At 45.1% G+C, this 24,119-nt stretch overlaps 2 protein-coding genes across 2 annotated transcripts in view; one reads left to right on the top strand and one right to left on the bottom strand.

Annotated features, from left to right (window-relative positions):
• T265_12742 (hypothetical protein) overlaps positions 1-24,119 on the top strand; it is a gene marked incomplete at both ends in the record, with an annotated part of 78,696 nt that overhangs the window by 38,506 nt on the left and 16,071 nt on the right. The window contains one exon of the mRNA XM_009165265.1: positions 10,460-13,057. Within this exon, the coding sequence (XP_009163529.1) occupies positions 10,460-13,057 (2,598 nt within the window). The remainder of the gene's footprint in view (positions 1-10,459; positions 13,058-24,119) is intronic.
• T265_01197 (hypothetical protein) overlaps positions 1-24,119 on the bottom strand; it is a gene marked incomplete at both ends in the record, with an annotated part of 33,427 nt that overhangs the window by 5,634 nt on the left and 3,674 nt on the right. The window lies entirely within an intron of this gene.

Genomic DNA, 24,119 nt, shown 5'->3' with positions numbered 1-24,119 from the left:
ATGTGATACTCAGATGTGTTTACTTCATTGTTGTCTATAGGGGCGTATGCTTTCCACCCACCCCAACCTTTCCATTATTCACTATGATCTTTCCTCATGGCTGTGTGGCCTTTAAGCTCCAGTAATTGCTGCTGGTGTATTGCTGTCGATGATGACGATGGTGGTGATGACGGTGATGAAACCAAACCATCTAAACCGTCCAGATCGCACTTTTTATCGTTGTTGAATATCATTGTCCTCATTGATGCTTTCGTAAGATGTGATTTTCCGCTCACTTGACTCTGTGCTGATCGATAGGGACTATTCATTTTCAGAAACAAGTCATGATATTTGTTTCATATACATGGTGTTTGTTATTCAATTCCATACGGCTGTTCGAAAGCTTTTACTTCAGAGATTCTGCGGTAACCCCTGTTTCTTTTTGATAACACTCCCAGAGTTTGGCCTGTTTGGCTTGTTTATGGGTGCCCTCGATTAGGCAAATTTAATTGAAACACACTTCGTGCTTGCCCCGAGATTCCTAATGGTGCGTGCAATTCTTCTATCCACCAAAGGTTACAAGAATTCGTGTGGTATGCTTCAGTTGACTGAGGGAACCAGTATGTTGCTCCTATCAAGAATCACTAATTACTATCAAGAACAAAGGTGACCTTGGATAACCATAAACTGAATCAAGAACATTGTGCGTTCTGATGTTGTACACGAACACTTATCGATTGAGTAAATGATGTAGCCTCAACAGCCTTTCGCATTTTTAGTGCGCAACATGGCTTTTCGTAAGTTTCATATGTATGAACTCGAAGTTGATTGTAAAATCGATGAACAACTGCCCTGACTGATATCTGTTGCAAATTTCCAAGTTAAACTGGAATGGAAAAGTTCAAGAAAACAACAGGTGGCATCAATGATGTTACACAATGTGTACCTTATTCCGGTGTTTTCGGTGACCACCGATTTCCACTCTCTGTACCTGATCCCAGCTCGGATCAACACACCTTCGTTTCCATCGGAGATCTCTTGTTTATCCCGTGTGACGGCTGGTTTGTAGGGTTGTTATCACTAGGAAGGCAGAGAAGCTCCCACTGAATTGCACATGTCATCTTCTAGGTGGAGAATGTCCGTTACTCATAGGTATTAAGACTTCAACATGGAAGAAACTACAATAAAGAGTATTACGAGTGCTATCAAATGAACAATTAACTAATCGATGTTTTTCGCTGATTCAGGGGGAGAAAAAGCAAGGTCGTAATTTAGGTATCGTGAACCAATATTTACTCCTTTTACTTTGAAAAGGGCATTTACGATGATATCTTCCCGATATTTAACACACGAGTAGAACAGACATTCACTCTAGGGGTAAATGAGAATTTTTTCTGAGGACAATAGACTCGCGCTTTCGATGCTTCACAAATTCCCAACGTGTGAACGGTTCATTGTATGGAGGGTGAATGAATAACTGGCTCTTTCCAAAAATTGGGTTATAACTTCGGCATAAGATGCAAAGCCAGCAGTTTCCGAACTTTTCAGGAAGTTTCACTTTTCAGAGAGTCCAAGTCTGCCTTGATCGGACACTACCGGAAAGCGTTCCACAGATGTTAACAATGGTTCTTCTACTTTCGTTTATTTTTGAAGAGCATAGTTACAAACATCAAAATTAAACACAAGCGACAGATGTGCAATATTAGATTGGATATCAGATGAAACGATGAAAGTGTCCCGTTCGAAGGCGCCTCACCAGCATTTCCGGTCAGGCAAAATGAATCCCAACGTGTGTAAGAATGTTTGGTATGGAAACATGCGTGTAATGACCAACAACCGAAGAAAGGACTTATGTATTTACTCACTTGCGACTGCGTTTATTCATCAAATCTCGGACGGAGCCATGGCTTGGCGAGTTGCCTAGGTCGGTGACTCGTGAGTTTTCATGGCACCATTCTGCGTTCCACACTGATTGCTAACCAGTCATTGTGCATGTGTTACTTGGTCAATACCCCTTAATCGAACTCTGCAAAGTTCACCGTCGCTGCGTTACCTATGGCCAGTGACCGCATTTTCGAAAGGATTGATACTGAAGGTCCGTTCTGTTCAAAACCCACAGTACACTTTTTCCCAGAGATGCTCCTGATACACCAATGGGTATTTGCTCTTTTCGGTATTTTTCTACACACAGCCATCCCGAGTCGAACTCATACTGCACTACTCAGACATGGTTTTTCCAAGATTAGACTGCACGTCGAAGTTTTCGTGATATACCATGATTTTCATTTGGGTTGTGGTGGTTTTGATCAGTTCCTGTCGGATAATACTACCCGCAACTGCCTCACATCCACGATATTCGTCCTCCGCCACCGTTTCAGTCACTCAACTAATGGTCAAACACACTTCGTTCAACTTCCCACGCATGTGTACACCGCATTCATTTTGTGCGTGTCTTGTAGGACACATCGGCAAAGGTCTGTTGTTTCATGGGGTGTGTGTTTTGGGTGACTCATATCCTGGTTGTCGTCCACACATCAGGCTAACCGTTTACTGACGCGAGTTTCATAGTATTTTGAGTAAAGATTGTGCTCTGATGATTTGTCTCGTAGGGATGAAAATCCGTATATATGTATATCAACACAACCGCCGTGAAATATATGGGTCGATAGGTCATGATGCCGAAAACTAATGGGAGGATGCGTTTGTGGCTTTTAGAATTCTCATTCTCTGATTCATCCAAATAGTTTTCGTATGGTTCTACACAGGACCAAGAGGACCAAGGCCAGTATTTCCTTCCTAGGCTCCGAATCTGGGAGTCAAACACCATTGTATATTTCGCTTGATGCCACATCTCAACCAGTCGACATTGGTTTTGGACCAATAAGCACTACATCTGGACAAAATATTGGCTGGTTAACGCACCAGTGTAACACTACGGAATCAGCGCATGACCTGACCATCATTGTCCAAATATTTGTACGTTTGATTCAGCGGTGAGTTGGATCCAACTGTCAAGCTCGGCGAACAGACCAACAACCAAGCAGGCACCCGACCTACCTACGTTCCACAACATTGCTGATATCGCTTTTAATTAGCTCATTGGTCATCTCTGAATTACAGCGCACGGGTATAAGCGAACTCAATCAGGCCCATCGGATTTCAGGGGCTGGAAAATTCATGACTAAAAAAACAGCTGCTACACACCGACATTTGATACAATTTTCATTTGGTAGGATGCAAATCTATGATCAAGGTGACAGCTACGAGTTTTTTGTTACTTTAACGTGGGCTAATCAGTCGAATAGCACTGGTGCATCTCACTTTCCATGCTGGATTCATTTTCATTTTCTGCCTAGCATTGACAAACAGATTGGACTTGTGACCTCAACTGTCAAAGCTGAATTACCACCGATCGATAGTCGCTTATGGTCTTGTTGTTTGACCCTGTGTCGTCTTTGACCTGAGGACGACTCATACTGTGTGATATGATGTCCTGTTCTGAGTTGTTTTGTATTGTTACACGCAAATCTCATCCAGTTCGGCTTGTGCGTGCAAACACGGACACAGCGTCGTTTATCTCGAATGCACTCCAGTACAGTTGGTTGTACACAGAGTGACTGCTCTTAATCCTGCGTCACTTGCTGATGTTTGGATTTAGGTGTGTTCCCTCTCAGTCGTATTCCTATGATGAATTGAATCTCCTCTTTGACAACTACCCCCCTTCGGTCTGACGATGGCTCCTCAACTGCTCCTCACTAGGTTGCTCATTCTTATGCCACCGATTGCACAGTGTCCATTCCCCGATGAAACTGCAGGTGGTCATGCAAGTCTCTTCCCTTTCGTTTATTCTCCGTCGTTGTCAATCACGGTTATCTTCATCCTTTCTGTGATCTTTCAACAGTCATTTACGCAAGATGTATCGATAGCTGAATCTGTGTACGCACTCCCAGCAAATCAGCAGACAGGTGACGTAGTCAGCCTTGTACAGAAAAAATTGAGGACATACAGGGTGATTTGTCAGCGGCGTATGCTTAGTAAGCCAACGGCTTTCGCCATCGAATGCGTATATGTTTTTCTTTATTCACTCCAGTATCGAGGGCGTTACGATTAATGGTCGTTCGCGCACGACTTGTTGGCCGAGCCCTTTGTGTTAACTCGGTTAACTTCTGAATTCAGCCTATTTCTGTTGAATGAGCGTCCATGAATTTGCTCTGAAATTCTCTCGTCTCATGGCTTGTGAGGCAGTCACTTATCTGGAACGGACCATGGGAAAACAGTGCCAGGTTTGCATGGCATAACTGTCAATGGCCAAACTTGACTAACAGTCAAACAACATGTTTGGTAGGCTCAAAGGGATGAAGGGTTTTGCGTGGCAATTTTTCGTTCTCACAGAGTTCGTTTAACGAAGCTGACATTTTAGCACCTTGTAAATTCAAGAGACTCACTGTGGGTAGTGCGCAAAAATGCGAATCTCTCTAATTGATGTGCTCAAAGTTTGATCGCAGCGCTATGCGTGTAAGTTCCTAAAATGGTGGATGAATAACTTTGTCAAAGGCTGCTCGTCAGAAACGGCACACTGAGTCCGTACTAAATATGGGAAACAAAACCGTGGGGATAGTGACATTACGTGTAAACACAAATGGGAGCGTGTTTAGGTCAACAGACAATAACGACGACCTTACAATGTGCATGCGAGATAATTAGGTTTGGATTGAATCCTCCTGAATGAGAGTAATTCATTTTCCAATAAGGAAGAGCTTGTGGTGTCCAGAGTATTTCTTGGCCCGGCCAAAGGTGATTTATGTTCGGTGACTTACACAGTAGCCCAATCGATCTGACCTGGAAGATTTTGCCCATTTCTTCATGTGTTGGCCTGTTTGCGTTCAACTATGGGATTGTCATCGTCATCATCCACAGTGCAACTTCAGTTTTCAACACCGATGCTCTGCTGTTACGCAACCATAATTTATTTGGAGGCCTTATTGTAGAAGAAATAAAAGAGGGTGGGAAAGAGACCCAACACAGTCCTGCAACAGTTATCCTGAGGTGTTTACACTTCCAGCCATTCATTCATGTAATCTAGATAGAAACTGACAACAAGAACGTCAATGACTTCCATGAGAAGCCATATCTTGCAGCATTTTCAGCCAACACCTGTGCTTGGGGTGGCCCGGTGGTTAAGGTGCCAGCTTACGGACCGGAAGGTCCGTGGTTCGAACCCAACCTCAGCCTCTCGATTGCTCTTGTCTAGGCTTGGGCAACCTGGCAGTATCGCAGCCCTCGCACCTTCTCCCATTGGCATGGCACCGAAATAGTGCTACAGCTGGACAACTGTGTCTTCTTTTCCATTCGAAGATGGGGACGATGTCGTATGGATATTCCATACCAACAAGCCTTTCGTCTACAGCTATTTGAACACTTGGGTTCTGAAGATTTTCCAGTGTTAGTTGCATTATATTCGTCGATCACAAAGCTGAATGGGGGTGGATAGAGTCAGAGTCCTTTTCGGATACCATTTCTGTATGAAAGCTTCTGGATAGCTCCGTGTTTACCCTTGGATGCCCGCAAGAGCAAGAACACAAAGAACTTACTGTCAAACTTTCGGAACATTCATTGCTGAGCATGCGGATTAAGGAGAATAGATAAGTCAGCAGATTCAATTGTACCAGGACCATCGAAATTGTGGGTCGCTTCTATGTTGGTCTAGTACCTGACTGTGAGTGCAGCGCAACCCCTTCCAGGTCCAGTCTGGAAGGCGCGCTCAAGTTAGCGACTCATGGGTCATCATGAGAATATCGCTCCACTTAGAGTGGTTCTAGGCTCACCGTCCTGAATAGAGTACAGTTTGAGAGTTCGGCTAAGTTACCGTACGGGTGCAGGAAGATTGTTCAAAGTGGTCGGCTCTGTGGTTTGAGCGTCTTTTAATAGAGGTAGCTGTGCCAGTTTGATCCCTAATGTTTCCATTCACAGGCGACTTTCGGGAAACGGCCGCACAGATCACCCAAACTGATCTTCGAGCATTCTTTGCGTTCTCTGTGTCTCCCATTTCCTTGGGTTTCTGTGTCCACCAAAATTTGCGGTCAGCTAACAGGCTGATTTTTGCTTAACGTCTGATAATCCACCTGGTTGAATTATGTTTTGGCCGACGAGAACGGTTCTTCGAGATTCGAGCACCATTGCTGTTCTCTGCTCGAAAGCTGTCTGTGCGGTGCAACAGATGAGTCTCCCAGCATGCAAAGATGTGGGGATCCGGTCACAGTGGTAATTGATATCTGACTTTGCTGCAAGAAATTCCATAATAGGATTTCAGCAAGCCCATTTAACTTCGAGATCTGCGAGCTATTTAGTTGGTACACTGGTTGACCGCCGCATACATAGCCCCAAACTGCGAAGAAGGAATCGACCCAGAACGAGTGCATGATCAGAATCTACACGTCTTCCAAGCAGAGCAACAATCATTTGTTGGTCCACACCATCGGTAACCGATGGCAACATAATCATTTTGGATCAGTGGCTGGCACGCTGTTAGAGGACACCATGTGGCCGAAAGTCTGAGGTTATTTCAGAAGTTAGTACCGTCCAACCAAAGTGGACCACCTAATTAAGTCCCAGATGCGTTAAGTCAGCCCATTTTTGCATATCCCCCCGCCCTCGACACCTCAAACGATATCTGCGCCTTTGACCTGCCGTAACAAAGCAACTATCATTTGTAGTGTCAAAGATACTATCAGCTAGGGCGTAGGCAGATACAGTAAACAATGGCCAGCTTCCTCTTTGCGAGACTTCTTCAAAGCAGCTGGCAGAGGATTTGGACAGCGGCAACTATCAATCTACGGTACTTCAGCTGGCCACCCCTTCGTTCTGGCGATGGGTAACAGAGGTCCCCTATCCTATTGTTGGATTACTTCTTACAGCACTTTTCTGTTTGAACGTTCTTCGTAAATAATCCAAGGAAATAGATCCACTCTACTGTCCTAATTTCCAAGGCTCTCGTCTTTTGGTTTCTTGTCTTGCTGGTGCAAGAGATTGCGGAATGGTTAGAGTACGAATTTACTGACTGGAAGGTTCGTAGTTCGAACCCGACTTCTGCATTTCGACTCCCCTTGTCTAGGCTTGAGCAACATGGCAATTTCCCAGCCCTCGTGCTTCCTTCGGGTGGCACATTGGCTTGGTACTGAAAGGGTGTTACAGCTATATAATTTTTATTTTGGTGCACGTCTCTTTATAATACTTTCACGCTGCCGTCTGGATCTCTACTTCAGTGGCTTCTGATCGGGTAAAAAAACATTCTTTGTCTTTCCTCTGCTAGCGGATATCTGGTGATTCTGGTTAGTTTGTGTTAGGGTGTCTTCCAGTGAAATATAGGAGAGAAACTTGTCGGTATAGTAACTGAGCTCTATGCAAAGTGCCACCGTACGAGTTTTCTGCCTCGCAAAGCCAGACAACCTACTCTAGACAGCGTCACAAAGGATGACCCCAGATTCTCGGATTTTGAAATCTCATATGTAAGGTGTACGACTTATTGCAGAGGTCTGCTTCCGAACGCTCACACATACACTTAACGACATCAGTTTATGACCAGCAGCGCTGTGGCCACATGTGACAACTCACACATACCTTGTGGTTGCAACTAACTAGCATGTGACCGATCAATCGATGAAGTCCTATTGATTGGTTTCACCTCGTTTTTTGCTCGTCAAACCGACCGCCTACGGAAAAGCTACGTATAATTTGTTTTGGTTATGCTGCTTGTGATGGGAAGCATGCACAGTTGACAATGAAACTAATCAAATTATCTTCGTCACATTTGTTCTGTTTCATTCACACGAGAAAGGTTGCACAATATACTGCGGCACTTTTATGATTATCTTCATTAATAACAGGTTCCCTGTCCATTTGATATCAACAAAATCTCCAGAAAACACAAAGAAATTTTGTAGGTCTCAGATTTTTCACCCATTTCGAGGGCTTCCTGGGGTCGAAGGATGTCTAGTATGAGCACACAGTTTCTTCACCCTGACTAGGAAATCTCTCTTGTATTTGTGCATTTCGAGCACTGTGGTTCTGTAGCGGGTAGTTTCGCATTTTCTGAACTGTAAGCACCAGGTACTCAATACCCTCGATGGACAGTATACAAGTACAGTATTACAATACAACACAATACTAGTACAACGCGGTCATCACACCCTAGTTTCTAGGTCCACTCCGGTTAGAACGACAAGACAAGTTAAATAATGGCGAAAGTAAGCCACCAAACTCTAGTGGGGAAAACAGTGTTAATTACTGGAAAATCGATAAATTTCGGTTTGCCGTGTGGTGTCTTTTAGCCTCATTCCCATTAGTCTGGACTAAATATGTGATGTGTCCCGACAATTGCCGTCGTGCACGCATGCTAGTCTAAATTATCGATCAAGACATGTCCATTTCAGTCTTAGGAGTTCCGCTAATATGGTGAGGTAGTACGTCAGCAGTGCTTCCTGCATAAATTGTTGTACGTGACAGTCTAGTTTCCAGTATGGATCGGCGATGTAGATTATTTCCCTTTGCATAGTAATTTCTCCATTTGCAGAAGCTGGAAGTGTCTCATCTTCGGTTAGCTAATTCTGCCTTACGGTGCGTCGTGCGCTTCACCTCTGCGGCATGAAGTGGTGCTGCTTGACTGGGCGAAATGATACAAGGCTGTCAAGGTGCTGGGTAGATTCATCTGCCTGGGTGCTGTTAAACCTCGTTAGACCGACTACTCGGATTTGGAGGCTCACGACAGCTCTGTTAACCCCCGACTTCTACAGTGCAACGTAGTGTCAATTTGTCTGTCAAAAGGGGGCTATATCCTAGGGTCATGAATCAGAGGCTAGACCTTCTCGCGCATAAGTTACACAGAGACCTTCTGTGTCTCGGAGGAGCCTGGTGGGAGTATTGAATCAATAGTGGTTTTTGGAAAAGACCCATCCGCCCTCCATGGGATGAGTTGGTCAAACATTGTGCTTCGCTTGCCAAAGGACTGTCTATTCCCAGAGGCATTTCGACCACCTGCGCTGAAGGAGAACGACTGGAGGATGAACAGTCTGCGACCTAGCGACGAAGTGTGAAAGAAATGACCAGATGAAAACCCCGCCTCCCCGACTGGGGACTCCCGGATGCAACAAGGGATCGCCAAGGACGCAGTATCTTAGCCACTAGTGCTCCTATATCATAGCTATCGTCTTCAATGTGTAGCAACTCCCTTTTTACGTCGTCAGAACAATTCGTTGTCAATGAAAGGGACTCTGTCTATCTGATGAACCCCGAGGATGGTGAAACCGGAGGTGTGCTGCCAAAGGGTTTTCAGCAACCTTATGAGTAGTGCATTAGCTTCGTGGTTATTTTCGCCTTTCAACCTGGGCCAGATCACTTGGTCGTTTGCCCTAAACTTATCAATAGTTTAGTCTGGCTTGTGGTTAAAATTCGCCAGAAAGTGTGTACGACCACAACAGTTATGCAATTGAGTGACCGTTCTTTTAGTGCCAAAGGGTTTCAGCAACCTTATGAGTAGTGCATTAGCTTCGTGGTTATTTTCGCCTTTCAACCTGGGCCAGATCACTTGATCGTTTGCCCTAAACTTATCAATAGTTTAGTCTGGCTTGTGGTTAAAATTCGCCAGAAAGTGTGTACGACCACAACAGTTATGCAATTGAGTGACCGTTCTTTTAGCTTAGCTATTAAAACATGTTTTTACTACACCTTTCTACATGTCTAGTCCATGGTTTCGATTGATATTGAGTGCGAAATTCAACCGAAATTCCAACGAAGATGTTTCTCGTTTAAGGTGCTCAGTATAACACGAATATATCATTCAAGTTATACTTTGCAATTCGTTTTCGCACTGCTTCAAGCATTCCGGATAGCCGCCGGGTTGCTGCCCCTAGAGATGAGTTGATCGTTGAATTAATGGCCTTGATTTACACTCCGGGTTTATGGTTTTCGGAAACCACTTGAGTCTTGAAGCGAAACCGGTCTGTTTGGCGCCTAATTTCAGTTCAGTTAATAACATCGCTCTTTATTTTTGTGCTTTCATCCAATGGCACATTTGCTGCCTAAAGGAGACAGTTTTAGGTATTCCTTCGCCAACACAACTGACTTTGTTCTGTTCTTCTGTGGGAACTGCAAAGAAGTTAAAAGCAATAACGCAGCGGCAACCTATGTAACCTGAACTGCAGACATCCCCCCAATTGCACAACATTCTGCTGTGCGGAAGCTTACTCTTCGTAGTCGCACTTATCTACATAGTTCTCTTGTTCAAGGCTCCCTCTCTAAAAGGGTGGCCGGGCACTAATGTACTTGTACGTGTGTACATTTGGCGGTATATTTCAGTGTTAACAGCTTATCAAACTGTTCCACCTATACTGATTTGTGAAGCCGTTTTCATCCATCGCTTGCCGTTACGTTGCCCATCTGTTGAATCACGGCGTTCATCCTCCTCATTCCTGTTTTATTTACGCAGGATAAAGAAAACGTCTACTTGTGCATGGAATATATGCCAGGGGGTGATTTGTATTACTGGCTGGAGAAATATGACACCTTCAACGAGTCCCAAGTTCGATTCTATCTTGCTGAATCTATCCTGGCCTTGGAGGTACTTCACAGCCTGAGATTCATTCATCGCGATTTAAAACCGGACAACATGCTACTTGACGCCCGCGGACATCTGAAGCTAGCAGATTTTGGGTCGTGTGTCCGTGTGGGTGACGATGGCTACCACTACTGTACATCCCCCATCGGCACACCAGATTACATCAGTCCTGAAATGTTGAATTGTCAATCGAAACCGGGAAAAGTTGGGCCTGAATGTGATTGGTGGTCATTGGGAATCATTGCTTTCGAAATGCTGTTTGGAGAACCCGCATTTTATGGTCAATCGTTAGTGGAAACCTACAGCCGTATTCTAGCCCACGAGAAGTCTTTCAAAATCCCCGAAGATGGTGATCCCCCATCGCCTGAATTGGAGAACTTGATCCGAGCGCTCCTCCGATCTGCAGCCACTCGATTAGGCTCCCTTGCTGTCGTATATGAGAATGACCAGTCGATGTTAAATGATAGTAATCGTGCAATCGCTGCCTCAACTGCCCAAGTGAAATCTCACCCTTTTTTCCAAAACGTCGCCTGGCATCAATTAAGGTCTCAGGATCCTCCCATCCAACCTGTCGTAAACTCAGAAACCGATACGTCAAACATAAACTTCGATGAGAATGAAGCTAATTCTTTCTCCATTGGTGTCTCTAAATTACCCTCAACTAGTGGAGCGTTCGCTCCTAAGAAGCCCCCTGCTCCCAATTACTTCACCGGGAATCACTTGTCGTTTGCCGGTTACACTTTTAACAGGGACCATATTTATTTACGTGGTGGTTTGCGAGGTCAGGAACAAGTGGACACCACTCCCGAAGCGAACAGATTATCTATGTCTGATACGAACCGCCGATTGCAGGCTTTGGAGTCGGAAGTAGCTGAATTACGAGCTACAATACAGACTCTGGAGAAGCAAGCTGCTGTGGACCAGGTGGCCCTCAAGGACAGTCAACGTCGTCTCGGTGAGTCCACCTCGGAACTCGATGCAACTAAAACCCACACCTTGGAACTGGAGAAGACCCTCAGTGACCTACGTTCGCGCTGTGCCACAATTCAGGCTGAGCGGGATCGCCTAACCAAAGATATAGCAAGCACAAAGACGCAGCTCCAACACACCACGGAAATATGCGAGGCAGAACGCCGCAAAGTCTCTGCCTTGGAGGAGGAAAAAACACGATTAACCACTGAGATTGAGCAACTACATGTCTCACTACAACAAACACAGGTCAGACTACAAGAACAATTAAAACAAACGGAACAAGTTCAAGGTTCCGATGACCCTTCTCGTCAGCGTGAGATGATATCAGCTCTTGAGCTTCAGGTTGCCAACCTGCAAGCTGAAAATCGCGAGGCCCGTCAGAAAGCCACTGTCTTGATGACCGAAGCCAGCAACTTGAATCGGAACCACACCAAACAAGTTGCCGAGCTTACCGATCAGCTACAGGAGGCACAGCGTTTCTGCAACCTTTATCAATCCCAAGTGACTGAACTGAGCGAATCCTGCTCAGCTATTGAATCGCGAGAGAAAACACTGAGAGAGGAACTGAACGCACTGCGCATCCAGCTTGATACCACACTGGCGTCCAAGCGCACCCTGACAGAAAACTTGTTTTCCACTGAGTCCACTTTGGCCTCAACACTGGTTGAACTACGCAGCGCCCAGGATGATCTGAAGGCAGCTAGGGAACATACTGCAACTGAAGTAGAACGGCTTCAAGCTCTGGCCAACTTACGTCTGGCAGAGTTGAATGATGTATCGGGTCAGTTGGATGAAATGCGTGATAGGTGCACCAAGGCGGAGGAAAGCAGCTTCGACCTATCAGAACAAGTGTCCCGCCTTCAGAAAGAGCGTGAACTGCAACAACGCAATATGAAAGCCATAGTGGATAAATTGCTACACGAAGTGGAAGGTCGTAGACCACCGGGAGGTAGTAAGAAACATGCCAAAGATCACGATCATTCGGCTTGTCAGCAGCTGGCGAAGAATTACAAAAATTTGCAATCTACCTCAGAAAAGGCAAAGGCGGATTTGCAAAGAACGATTGATCAACAGAAGAAAGATCTGGCCGAACGTAGTGAAATGCTAACTCGATTGACCGAAGAAAGCCTATTCAAGGACCAAGAAATCAGTCGATTGAATGCATTGATCCATCAACTTTATAGCCGATTAGATGAAGCCCCACAGACCCATTCAACCCCCATGAAGGGTATGTCTGCTGCAGGTGATATTGGTGACCAGGTTTCTGGACCAGGTTCCCGAACTATGATCGACCATGACTCTCAGCTGGACTTGGATGAATTATATTCAAAAAGTTTGGAACAAGTTGTCGACTTGGATAGTAAAGGTCGTGGACGCAAAAAGCTGATCTGGTCCCCCACCTACGCTGTCCTGAAACCATTTGTCCTGGCATTCTACGTTTCCCGGATGGAAAAAGAGACTGGAGTAGGACCTGTTGAGGAGATTCCCCTTTGTCGGGTAAGTTGTTCTTGGCAGTTGGTGACGAATTTCTCGCAACTTCACACTTAATTCTTGTTTTTTTGGATATCACATATTGCTTTGAGCGAGACCGTTCGTCCTGGTCTGGCAAGCTTAAGCCCTAGGTGTTTTTGCAGCGATATGTGGACGCTTTAGGCTGTGTTGCATAGCTTATGCACGCCCAACGGAGTTCAATCGAGTCAGTGTTTCCTGTAAGATTTAATGATCATTTTCATCATTTCATTCCATCACCCAAAATGAGGCATCTTGTCATCGCAATAGCATTCCTTTGACTGCTCTTGCCGCCCAAACTTCCGTCAGAAGTAGCTAAGGGGTAATGAAAAACCTTTGACCCAGTTTTTGCGTTTACAAACACGGCTATCCACTACCGGATAATAACCATGCACCTTGGCTGCCATAGATTGGCCATTCTTGAAAATGGTTACAGTACCGGCCATGTGAAAAATGGAACGAACTCGTCCAGGTGTAACACTTTCGGCGTCTAGCTGCCATACCACCCGAAGGAATCACGAGGGCCGAGATACTGCCAGGTTGGCCCAGCGTAGACAGGAGCAGTCGAGATGCAGAGGTCGGGTTCGAATCGCGAAGCCTCTGGTCAATAAGTTCGCGCCTTCACCACTGAGCCATCTTAAGCTCCACACCGGTCATATAAATTCATGTGAATTTCATTCACGAATATGCGATAGTTTCGCATGACTTGTTGCCGTACATAGGTTAACTGTTATATAAAACAGTTCACTGGAGTTGACTACACCGAAGGTTAGTAGACATATAAAGTGCCCTGAAACCACTGGAGTTCAACCTAACTTTGACCCATTTGTGATGTGAATCACCCCGAGATGATGCGTCATATTTTCACCATCCGTGATACGCTGTTTCTATCTCAGAAATGAGAAAGAATTGAAGGAACTTTTTCAAGGTATTACAGTTCTCACCTTTCTTTAAGCATCCAAGGCACGTTACTGCAGTCTTGAATTAATCTCAAGATTGCAGTCTGTTGAAAACCGACCGCCGCCCGTCTCAGCTGCTGATGAAATGTGTGCAAATTAGCTGCCTGGCTCAGTCACGAAGCCCACAATATAGCTGATTCTAAACCGTTTGTTAGTAAATACTAAAATATTCGTACTGCTAAGATAACTTTGGAAGCCCATTCACGCACGTTGCTCTGAATCTAGGTATATTACCTCAGGAGTGGCTGATTTTACAGTGAGCTCTCGTTTCGTAACCAAAAAACCTTCTTGGATCTTTGGAACTCGTTCCTAGCTTTCCTCGGGACGTCCAGATTATGAACCACTGAAGAGATTCGGGGGATCTATAGGTCAAGGCTGGAGTTTTTAACTAGCGTGTATTTGTTTCAAGTTCACTTCTAACTTTTCCAGTACTCTTTTTTAAGCTTGGGCGACCTGGCAGTACTTCAGCCTTTATGCATCATCGGAGCAACTTGATGGATTGAAAAAAAGCGGGAAGCCTCGTTCCGTAGATAGGTCTAGACACGGGTTTCCCAAGTGAGCTGAGGAACTTGATCTGGAATTAGTGCACTGATCGGTAATATTTTGCGTAGTTGGCAGTTGAGTTAAATATCACACAGACCCTGTCTTTCTGACAAATCACTATTAACCGCTCCTAGTTAAATTAGGGAGTTGTTGGAAGATGGTTTCAGCCGAATGGTCTGACATTTTATCCGGCACAACCTGTCGGTTGGTTGTGTCTGGTTCCACGCGTTGAAGGTTTCCCGTTACATTTTTGCGTATGGTTGTTTCGTCTGTCGTTTGGGTTGTTGTGACGCTTGCATACTTGATTGTGGACTGGCACTCTTTTCGCCCTGCCCCAGTGTTGCGGGTGTTACTACACGGAGTTTCTCCGACTCCAAACAACTTGTCAAACGGTAACATCCAACCGAGTGTCTATGTCGGTGAGAGCGGAGCACCGACCCTTTAATTGTGCTTCGAATTTCCAACCTTGTTCCGGTCTCTTGACAACATTGGACTAACCCATACTATATGATTCTCATTCGCAAAATCGGTGCTTCGGTTTTCTCCTTTCGTTGTTCCTCTGTGTACAGAACTTGGTCTCGCAAATATGCACACCGATGATGTCATCGTGACTGGTATCCGCATGCTGTCGCCCATTACCCAAACGTTTATTTAAAGTTTGTTTGCCGTTCGTGTATCCCTTCATATGTCACGTAAGGCGCTTATATACGATGGGCCGCAAAAGAGCTACCATAATAGTGCCCAGCCTACGTTACTGCTTATTGATCCTTTCGTTAGGATTGTCAACTCCATTGAAGCTATCCCCCCACTAGTGATTCATTGATGGTGTTGTCCCAGTTGGTCATACAACGTGTTTCAGATTTCCTATGCTGGACAGATAAACGAACATCCATCGATCTTATCTCCAAAGCCTAACTAACCACTTTATGAATATGTGTGCGTGTTTGCGCACTAGCTTGTCATTTCTTCCAACTTCTTTGCACAGTCGAATTGATTTAACTTGGCGTAAACCATCTCAGGTTCTTTGAGCATCAACGCGGCAGCCTCCATTGTTCGTGCAAATTTTTTTCAGAGCATGAGGCCGTTGTAGTAAGTCCCACTAACGTAGTGGGGGCCACACTGTCAAGATACGTATGTGCCCCAATATCGGACCATCTTTGCTACTTTTTGTGTTCTTGAATTTCGTCAGAAATGACCCAAAAAGTGAGTATGTGCCTCTTTCTGACATCTGTCGAACCGATTTGGATGTAGCATGCTATCGCCATCTTAAGCAGTAACAAAAAGACACTGACTGACTGACTTTTTTAAAGCCCCGGGTGGGTAAGTTATAATGAAGTTGTGCTTTGCTAGTAGTTTTCAAGATCACAGGGAGTTCTGCTGGTGTACTGCTATTAAAAGTCACTCAAGTTCGTTATCTGAAAGACTATCCGACGTTCTTATCCTGCAGACTCATATGAGGTAGCAGGAATATCGCGTCGTTTTTTGAATGCAGTTAAACACTGACAATCGAAGCTATCAGGCATAAAGCTCAGTCATATTGCTCTATTCACCTTTGAGGTTCACACGAAACCTAAGCACCTGATTACACCCGATTTTCGTGAAGTGATAGTCAACATTATCGGCTGTGAGAGATTATAGTAATTCACCACCCGGAGATCTGAAATACCGTCTGGTCGGTTGAACTAGACACTGGCCCTATGAGCCATATGCTTTAGACAACGGGTTAACCCAAACATTTCACATCTTATTGAACACCACTTAGTCCAGGTCTCCAACTACCTCACTTACAGCTGACAGAGCCACCCAGACGAACGCAAAACGGGTACACTGAGTGTTTTAGTTACACAAAACGTGTCCGAACTTGTTAAATCATCAACATCACAGCAGCGATTGGATTAATGAAATAGTCTTCCGAAACAGCTACTCCCGTTTCACTACTAGGCCTCAAATAATTGATTAACAAAGGCGAAGGATGGTCCAATGTGTACGACTCATACTCACCCATACTTCTTGTTATCGGCAGTTCGACAGTCGCACGCCGGGTTCATCTCTGTTGGGAACAGCATACTGCCTGGGTATTTTCAGTCGCTGATTTCGTACCTTTTATGAGGAACTGGGTCTCGGTCGTGTTTATTTGTAGCTTCATTGCGATGTGGTGATCGGAGACGGGTCGCTGACACCTTGTTTCCCAATACCACATCGGAGAATTTAAGTTGACATAGGAAATTACAGGTCACATTACCCATTCTGCAATAAATTGAAGTATGTATGGAATATTTGGGTTCGCATTCATGGGTCCCTCTCCTTGTTCTAGTGTAGCGCAGCTTCATCAACCTGACTAGTTTCCGGGTCACCTCTTCAGATTGCACCACATTTTACAACGCAGAGATGAACACATCGTGAACTGCTACCAAGCTGTCTGAACTTTCTGGACCGGTTTCAGAGTAAATGTACACCTATTGTTAAACACTCATAGGAGTTAATCACTGTCTACAAGTGATCAGTATGAAGGCACGACGGCAACTTCAAGTGTCTCGTAAACGAAACCAAGTCTTTCTGATGCTGTTAGTTTACGATAATCTTTGCGTATCTCGTACACAACATTGCTTATAGGACCGGTACCCCACACATCGATTTGTGCATCACGGCACTGTTGCTGACTTGGTCAGATGCGTACATGTTGTTTGACAGACATTTCGCTCGATAAATGTGGTTACGTTTAAAATAAATTTGGCGCAATTTCGGGCTACACGCTCCATGTTCATGACAGTGATTAAACTTATCAGTTTATAATCGGATTGGTGTCTGTATCGTTGCTGTCCTTGTCATCATGATGGCAATAGTGCTTGTAATTAGTTTGACATCAACAGCAGCGGTACATTGACCGTGTTTGGCTTTCACTCCTTTGCCCCTCCTGGTTGCGCTTCAGTCAAGCCGAATGACTGTATTTTTTTACCACCCTTCGTTGCGTTCAAGCCACTCACATGAACATACACGAAAGCACACAGCTCATGATAACAGATGTACATTTTCACGCGTGATTATATTGATCGGGTGGTGAATCCACTAGAAGTCTAGCCACACGAATTCGAAAGCGAAGGACTACGCCCACCCGCTTAATGTGTTTACTATCGCATCAGTCTCATATGGAGGCGACGTGAACATAGACTGCGATGTCCTTGAGAAAAAAAAGTTTTACATTCCTGAGCCGCTTTTTTTTACGGTGTTTTCAGTCGGAATTTCGGTGAAATGGAACAGCTGTGCATTTCACCCGAAGTGTTTTTGTATGCTTGCCACACACATTCACTTCGAAATGCAATGGATGGACATGCTTATCTGCTGTTCAAATAGTAAAATTACGCGCCATCAATGATAGCTTCAGGAAACGGGGAAACTGCTGAACAGAGAAGGTAGCTCACTGAAACACCGTAAAACTTTGCATAACGTCCATTTTCCTCTTGGATAGTCGCTAAAATCCCCATCAGAATTAAGCACCTTAACAAACTTTCAGATCCTGGGTTCGATGTGCCGCCATCCAATTCATGTCGATGCTCACTGATCGATTATTTTCTCAATCATCATCAGAGACAGCAACATCAGTGTTGACACTGGTGCTGTACTGTCGTACAGCCATAAAGTCCATCTGAATATACTCAAAGCCTTACAAGAGAAAGAGTGGGTAAGGAAGGGGACTTAGTGCCGACTTATGTCAGGCATTCTGAGGTGCCTACACAATCAGGAAAGAAACTGACAACACGAACGCCACAGACAGCGATCAGCCGCCGTTTCTTGTGGTGTCTCCGGTCAAGCGGAGGTAAGGTCACGGGGACCCAATCCTGGAAGGGGTAGAACACGAACACTTCTCGCAGTCATACAACGACACAGCCCGCACTGCAGCCAGTAGCTTTCGAGGAGCCGGTTATGATACTTTCGTTTGGTTTCTGGGTCCACTAGCTTCTCAGTGGTTAAGGATATGTGCGGGTTTTGCGTAGACCTGAAAAGCGCAATGAAAAGCAGTTGCGTACAAGTGCATGGTCGGAGTCCATGTTGGTGTTCCTGAAGGAGCGTTAGACGGTGATTAACTCTCACCAGTCTATTTAGATTTGGGGCTAGTCCACAGGTGCCCATCACGTTGTCAAGTGATTTCAGATGTTCCGGAAATTAGTACTGCAAAGGAACAGTCTCTGGTCGGCACATATCTGAAGCAGGGGCTTTCCGTTGTCCGTGCTTTTCTTATCCAATCCAAGATGACCACCCAATTGGGTCTCAGCAGCACTTAGTCCACCTACCCGAGCGTTCATGTCACCAGCAACCACAACGTTGTAAAACTGCACCTGGATCGTTCTAGAAATGTCTTTGACAGATTCAGAGCTAGTCAGTTGAGGCGTAGATATACACAATACGGCGTGTGATGGACCTCACTTTCTCTAAATTCTTTCACAGATGTTGCCAAGTCAAGTAGAGACTCTCCCGCTCGATGGCTCAGTACAGTACCAACCTCACCATATCCAGCCGCAGCGCCCTCAGGTTCACCATTGTTGAACAGCCGGAACGTGGAAGAGAGTGAAATAGCAGTCAGTTTTCAATCGCAGTACTTGCGTCCTGTATCCTTGTTTCTGAGAGGCAGCATACATCAATGCAGAGGGAATTTAGCGTAGGATCAAGAAGCACCCGTTATCCTGCTTTCTACATTGTCCGATAATTAAAGACAGCTTGGTAGACAGGCTTTCGAGGCTTGAAAACAGACTTCGAAGTGTTTAGGGTTGTTACTGTAGTCAAACGTACAGAAGCTGCAACTGAGTGTGATGATGCACGGCGAGCAAAGCGGTCAGTCCTAATGTCAGGAACTGCGGATAACTTATACAGATGGCTCTACAAAAGCTTCCGTACACAAAACGGTGCCCGTCTGGTGAACCCACTCTCTCCATTATTTAGTTTTGTGACCGATGAGATAATGAGATGAACACTGGAAGTCCTTCACAATCCTGGTGTTCATATAACCTCTGAGGGAAACCTTGTCGATCTGGAATATGCGGACGACATCGTTCTCGTCTTCGAAGAGAAGCAGAAGGCAGGTGTTTTGGATGAACTTTCCAAAGTCATCCCGTCCTTTGGTGTGCACTTTGCACCCACAAATTGTAACGTTATGCTCTTGGACATGCAGTCACTGTAAACGCCACTCACAATTCAGGGAGAGGCTCGAAGTTTCGGGGCGTTTTACGTACCTTGGAAGTTGTATTCGTTCTGATTGTAGTGTGACAGATGACAATGCACGAATATGCAGGGCTCAGGTTGCGGTTGCTAATTTTGGACACTTATGGTGTTAAAGTGGTATATCCATGAATCTTAAGGGACGTATGTATCAGGCTATAGTACGGGCCGTTTTGTTCTATGGTCGTGAAAGTTGTCCCATTCGAAAAACGGAACTGAGACTTCTTCGGGTGTTCGACAACCATTGTATCAAAACCATAGCTCGTGTGCGTTAGCGTCGACGAATCGATAACGAGGCAGTTAGAAAGTGAGAGTTCACTTGTGCAACGGGGACTTTCATCGAAGAATGTGTCCAGCATTAGAAGCTGCGTAGGTTAGGCCAGTTATTTAACATGTCGAACCATCGTTTACCGAAGAGAGTGTTGTTTTCCGTGCCCAATTCAGAGTGGCGGAAGCAGAGAGGTTGCCAACCTTTGACCTGGCAAAGGGGTATAAAAGAGATCACAGAACGTTTGGGTGCTGTCGGTGCTACTCGCCTACCAGGATGGAGACCGCGTGAATCCCACTGCGCCTGGTTGATGACGCTGCGAGATGTGGCTGCTAATCAGTGTCAGTGCCGTTCTTGTTAGTTTCTATCCAGATTGTATGAATGAGTGTCTGGATGTATAGGTACCTCGGGATGGTTGTAATAAGCTGGCACCAAGTCCCTTTTCTGTTCACCTTCATTCTTTCCTTCGCAATTAGGCTTTCAAATAAATCATGGTTGCGTGGTGGCGAGGCATCATTGTTGAACACTGATGTCATGCTGTCGACAGTGATGGTGATGATGAGAGTACTCATCCGTAAATGGGATAGGATAGAGGAGGAATAACGTGAAAGTGTAAAGAGGAAGGCGGCAGCATTAGCATCTTCTTCGCTCGCCCTCTTTCATGTATGCAGCAAGTAAGGCAACCTAGCTGGTGACATCACGTGACGGCCGAACTTTAATGAAACTTGTTAGTTGTAAGTGTAATGGATTTACATGGTCTGGGATAATGCCGCCCACTCCCAGAGAGAAGGAAGATTGGAGCCCTCGACCAAAGCCTTTGGCTCAAAAGCCTGACCGCAAGACGGTGGCCTTTGGTGGAAAATGCACGAGCATTAATAGTTCTGTAGAATAAGTTATCGTACCTGTTTTAATCTCCAACCTGGATAGCCTGGAGACTGTGTTGAAAAAGCCTGAAAGACGGTGGCCTTTGGTGGAAAATGCACGAGCATTAATAGTTCTGTAGAATAAGTTATCGTACCTGTTTTAATCTCCAACCAACCTAGCCTGGAGACTGTGTTGATCAGACCTCCAGCCATTGACCAACCTGCTATGAAAGACTGAGTGTCGCAGTGACACCACCCAGTATAGCTCAATGGATCGCAGAGGCACACAAACCGTTACACCACGGTAAAGTCTGGTATCTCATTTAGCTGTAACCACTACTGGGTGCGGAGGTGTCGTGCAACCCAACGGGATTACGAGGATTAATTCACCTAAACCAAAACACCTGAAAAGTCAGGAATGGATTCGAGTTGCGAGTGTTTCACTCAGGATCGTGCGCTAGTCAGTTCGGTTGGCTCCTGAAACATTGCATTAAAATTACGGCCGGTTAGCTAACCATGAACAGCGGCTCTTCAATCAGTGAGACTCCTTTGTGGCTAGTGGCCCAGATTTACACATGAGCAAGATGAGCTTAAACGCGGTTGGGCTCTAAATGGACTCAGCAGAACGCGAAACTACTGCCCGGAAGGTCCTTGGGTTGAACCCAACTAGGACTTTTTGATAGCTTCTTTCTAGACTTCTGAAAACCTGCAGTATCCCAGCTCTTGTACCTACTACGACTATTCTGAGAGCCGTGCACCTAAAGGGTTCTGGTGCCAAACAGTTTTATCGAACGCAGTTGCTAAGACAGTATGGTTTCTTCAGAGTATCCCCATTCACGGAATTTGCTGCATCTGCACTGATTTCAGTGTGCTGCTCATCTTGCTAATTTTCGGGGCTTTATTTTGTGTCAGTACATTTGATCGCAGGCAATAAGTTGGATGTCGTGACTAGTTCATTGAACTGAACAGAAGAGTAGACTCAACACACAACTGAAGCTTGCATCCAGCCCATCGAACACGGCTATTTTGGGATTCAACGCCGTGTGTGGAAGTAAAGATTCAGTGAACACTATGGAAGTCAGCCTTTATCTGAGCGAAGCGGGAGTAGGGGCGACGTTCGTACTACGTCCTTGCCGGCAGGTTTGTCGAACACAAACTGTGCGCCCTTGTCAGACGTGGCGAGTTCCAATACAGCCTTGACAGAATACACCAGAATTGACCATATGGACAGGGTACATCGCTCTGACAGCGGCGCAGCTGCTACAAGTATGATTTATTACAGTGAATCCCATTGTTTCAACTGGTTTTTACGCAAATTCTCTTGTCGAACTACCCATACAACAGCAGTTCAGGCTGTTCCCCATTATTGTTTCCTAATGTAGACCGCAGAGTGATGACCGAAGCTCTGGTTAACCTAGGTGTTTGGAAATGCCACAGTTGTGTGAAGGTTTGAATTTCAACAACGGTTTATTATTGTCACACCGTTCACGACTCTGCGTCAGCGTGACATCTATTTATAGCTATTGACGTGTTGTTTGCGAATTTAACCTCTAAGTACTCTTCCAGGACACTAGCCGAATAATGTATCTTGTCACAGCCGCCGTGAACGAACACACGGATAGTATAGGTAGTATGTGGGCGTCGGGGTTATCGAAGTTATTTGTAGAACTGAAGGAATGTGAAGCCTGAGAACGGTGCTTAACGGATGCAATTGGACTGTCTATAAATTAGTTTCGCCGGCGTTAACTTATTGATGACTTATTGCACTGAGCTACTATCCTGAAAGGCAAACGAGCTGCGGTTCTGAAGGAGGGAAATCAAAATACCTTCCGAAACGCCAAACATCGAATAGACCTCCTGGGTGACCCTCGTCAACCTGATGTGTACTTAAGCCCTTGAGAATAAGGCCGATGATAGTATATGTGCACGTAGACAAGTGGAACTGTCTTGTCAACTAGCAGGACTCGACAACCCGTGACAGTGATTTCACCAGGCATTCAACTTGTATTGAACGGAAATTTGAAAGTTAACTTTTCTGGAGGAACATCTTCTGCTAATCCGGATACACGAACACTCAAAGTTTTGAGCACATGGGTGACGAGTGCTCAAAGTACGTGACACTTTCCGGATATCCTGGGCCTCTTTTGCAACTGTGCAGTAGGGCTTGTTTAACCGGAGCCATCAACACGTTCACTCCTCTGTTGATAAAAATAACTGATTCGGTGCCTTCGCTACTCGCACCCCACCTTTATCTATCACAGTTCTTCCTTTTGGGTTTTCGTTATCTGCATAACATCAACGTCCCCACTTTCCTCTATGTTTCACGTTCTTTCTTCAATCATGCGAGTAAATTTTTCATTGGGTATGAATTTCGTAAAATAGATAGCTCCTTATTGATTCGCTCATTCTCTCCATCTCGATTCGTTTTTTGCGGGGCAAGGTTGCAAAGTGTAGCAGGTTAGTGAAACCTGAAAAGCGGAAAAATGAAAACATCCGCGTGATCAGCCAGAGTTCGTCCTCCTTTCCCGAGCCATGTTTGTTGCCGAAGAACCAGATGAATCTAATCACTTGCAAATTCAGTTGGTAAGCTGAACACCTATCGTTCGACTAGTCGCATCCTCCGTTTCCATGGTGTCCTGCCTGATAAATTTGTGCAAACCGGATCCCATTCTTGGTTTATGAGGTTTGCACTATTGATGCTCTTTTGAGAAATAACTTGCTATGGTACACTCAAACCATTAATCTGTCTGAAGTTAACACGCGTGTTTCGTCTGTTGTCTTAACTCAAATTCCATCAAATCACCTGTTTATTGTTCATCTTGTCTGGTTCTTATCAAACGAACTTTGGGTCTTTCGTCACATTTTGGGGGTGGGTTTCCCAAACTTTTGTAACTTTTATCAGTTGGTTGTGTCTTAGGTTCATCGGTGTGATATGTATCCCCATTGGTACTGGCTTGAACAGTTTATCATGCCTCACGTGGACATCTCGAATTCTTCTGATTCTACACATACACCGTTGATGTTTTTTGCTTCGGTCAGCTGGAGCCCAGGTGCATAACATGGGTATCCTTGTTTATCTTGGTCTACCATAGGTGAATGGTGATGATTCACCTGTGCGCCAGCGGACTGATCTGTTTTAATGAAAAACAAGTCTATCTCCAGTCCTTATAACCAATCCTTTAACTGGTACCCACTTTTCGTTTCAT

The sequence above is a fragment of the Opisthorchis viverrini genome (assembly GCF_000715545.1).
Source record: "Opisthorchis viverrini unplaced genomic scaffold opera_v5_13, whole genome shotgun sequence".
Classification (NCBI taxonomy): domain Eukaryota; kingdom Metazoa; phylum Platyhelminthes; class Trematoda; order Opisthorchiida; family Opisthorchiidae; genus Opisthorchis; species Opisthorchis viverrini.
The sequence above is the reverse complement of the archived record's forward strand: the minus strand, read 5'-3'. Positions and strand labels throughout refer to the sequence as shown.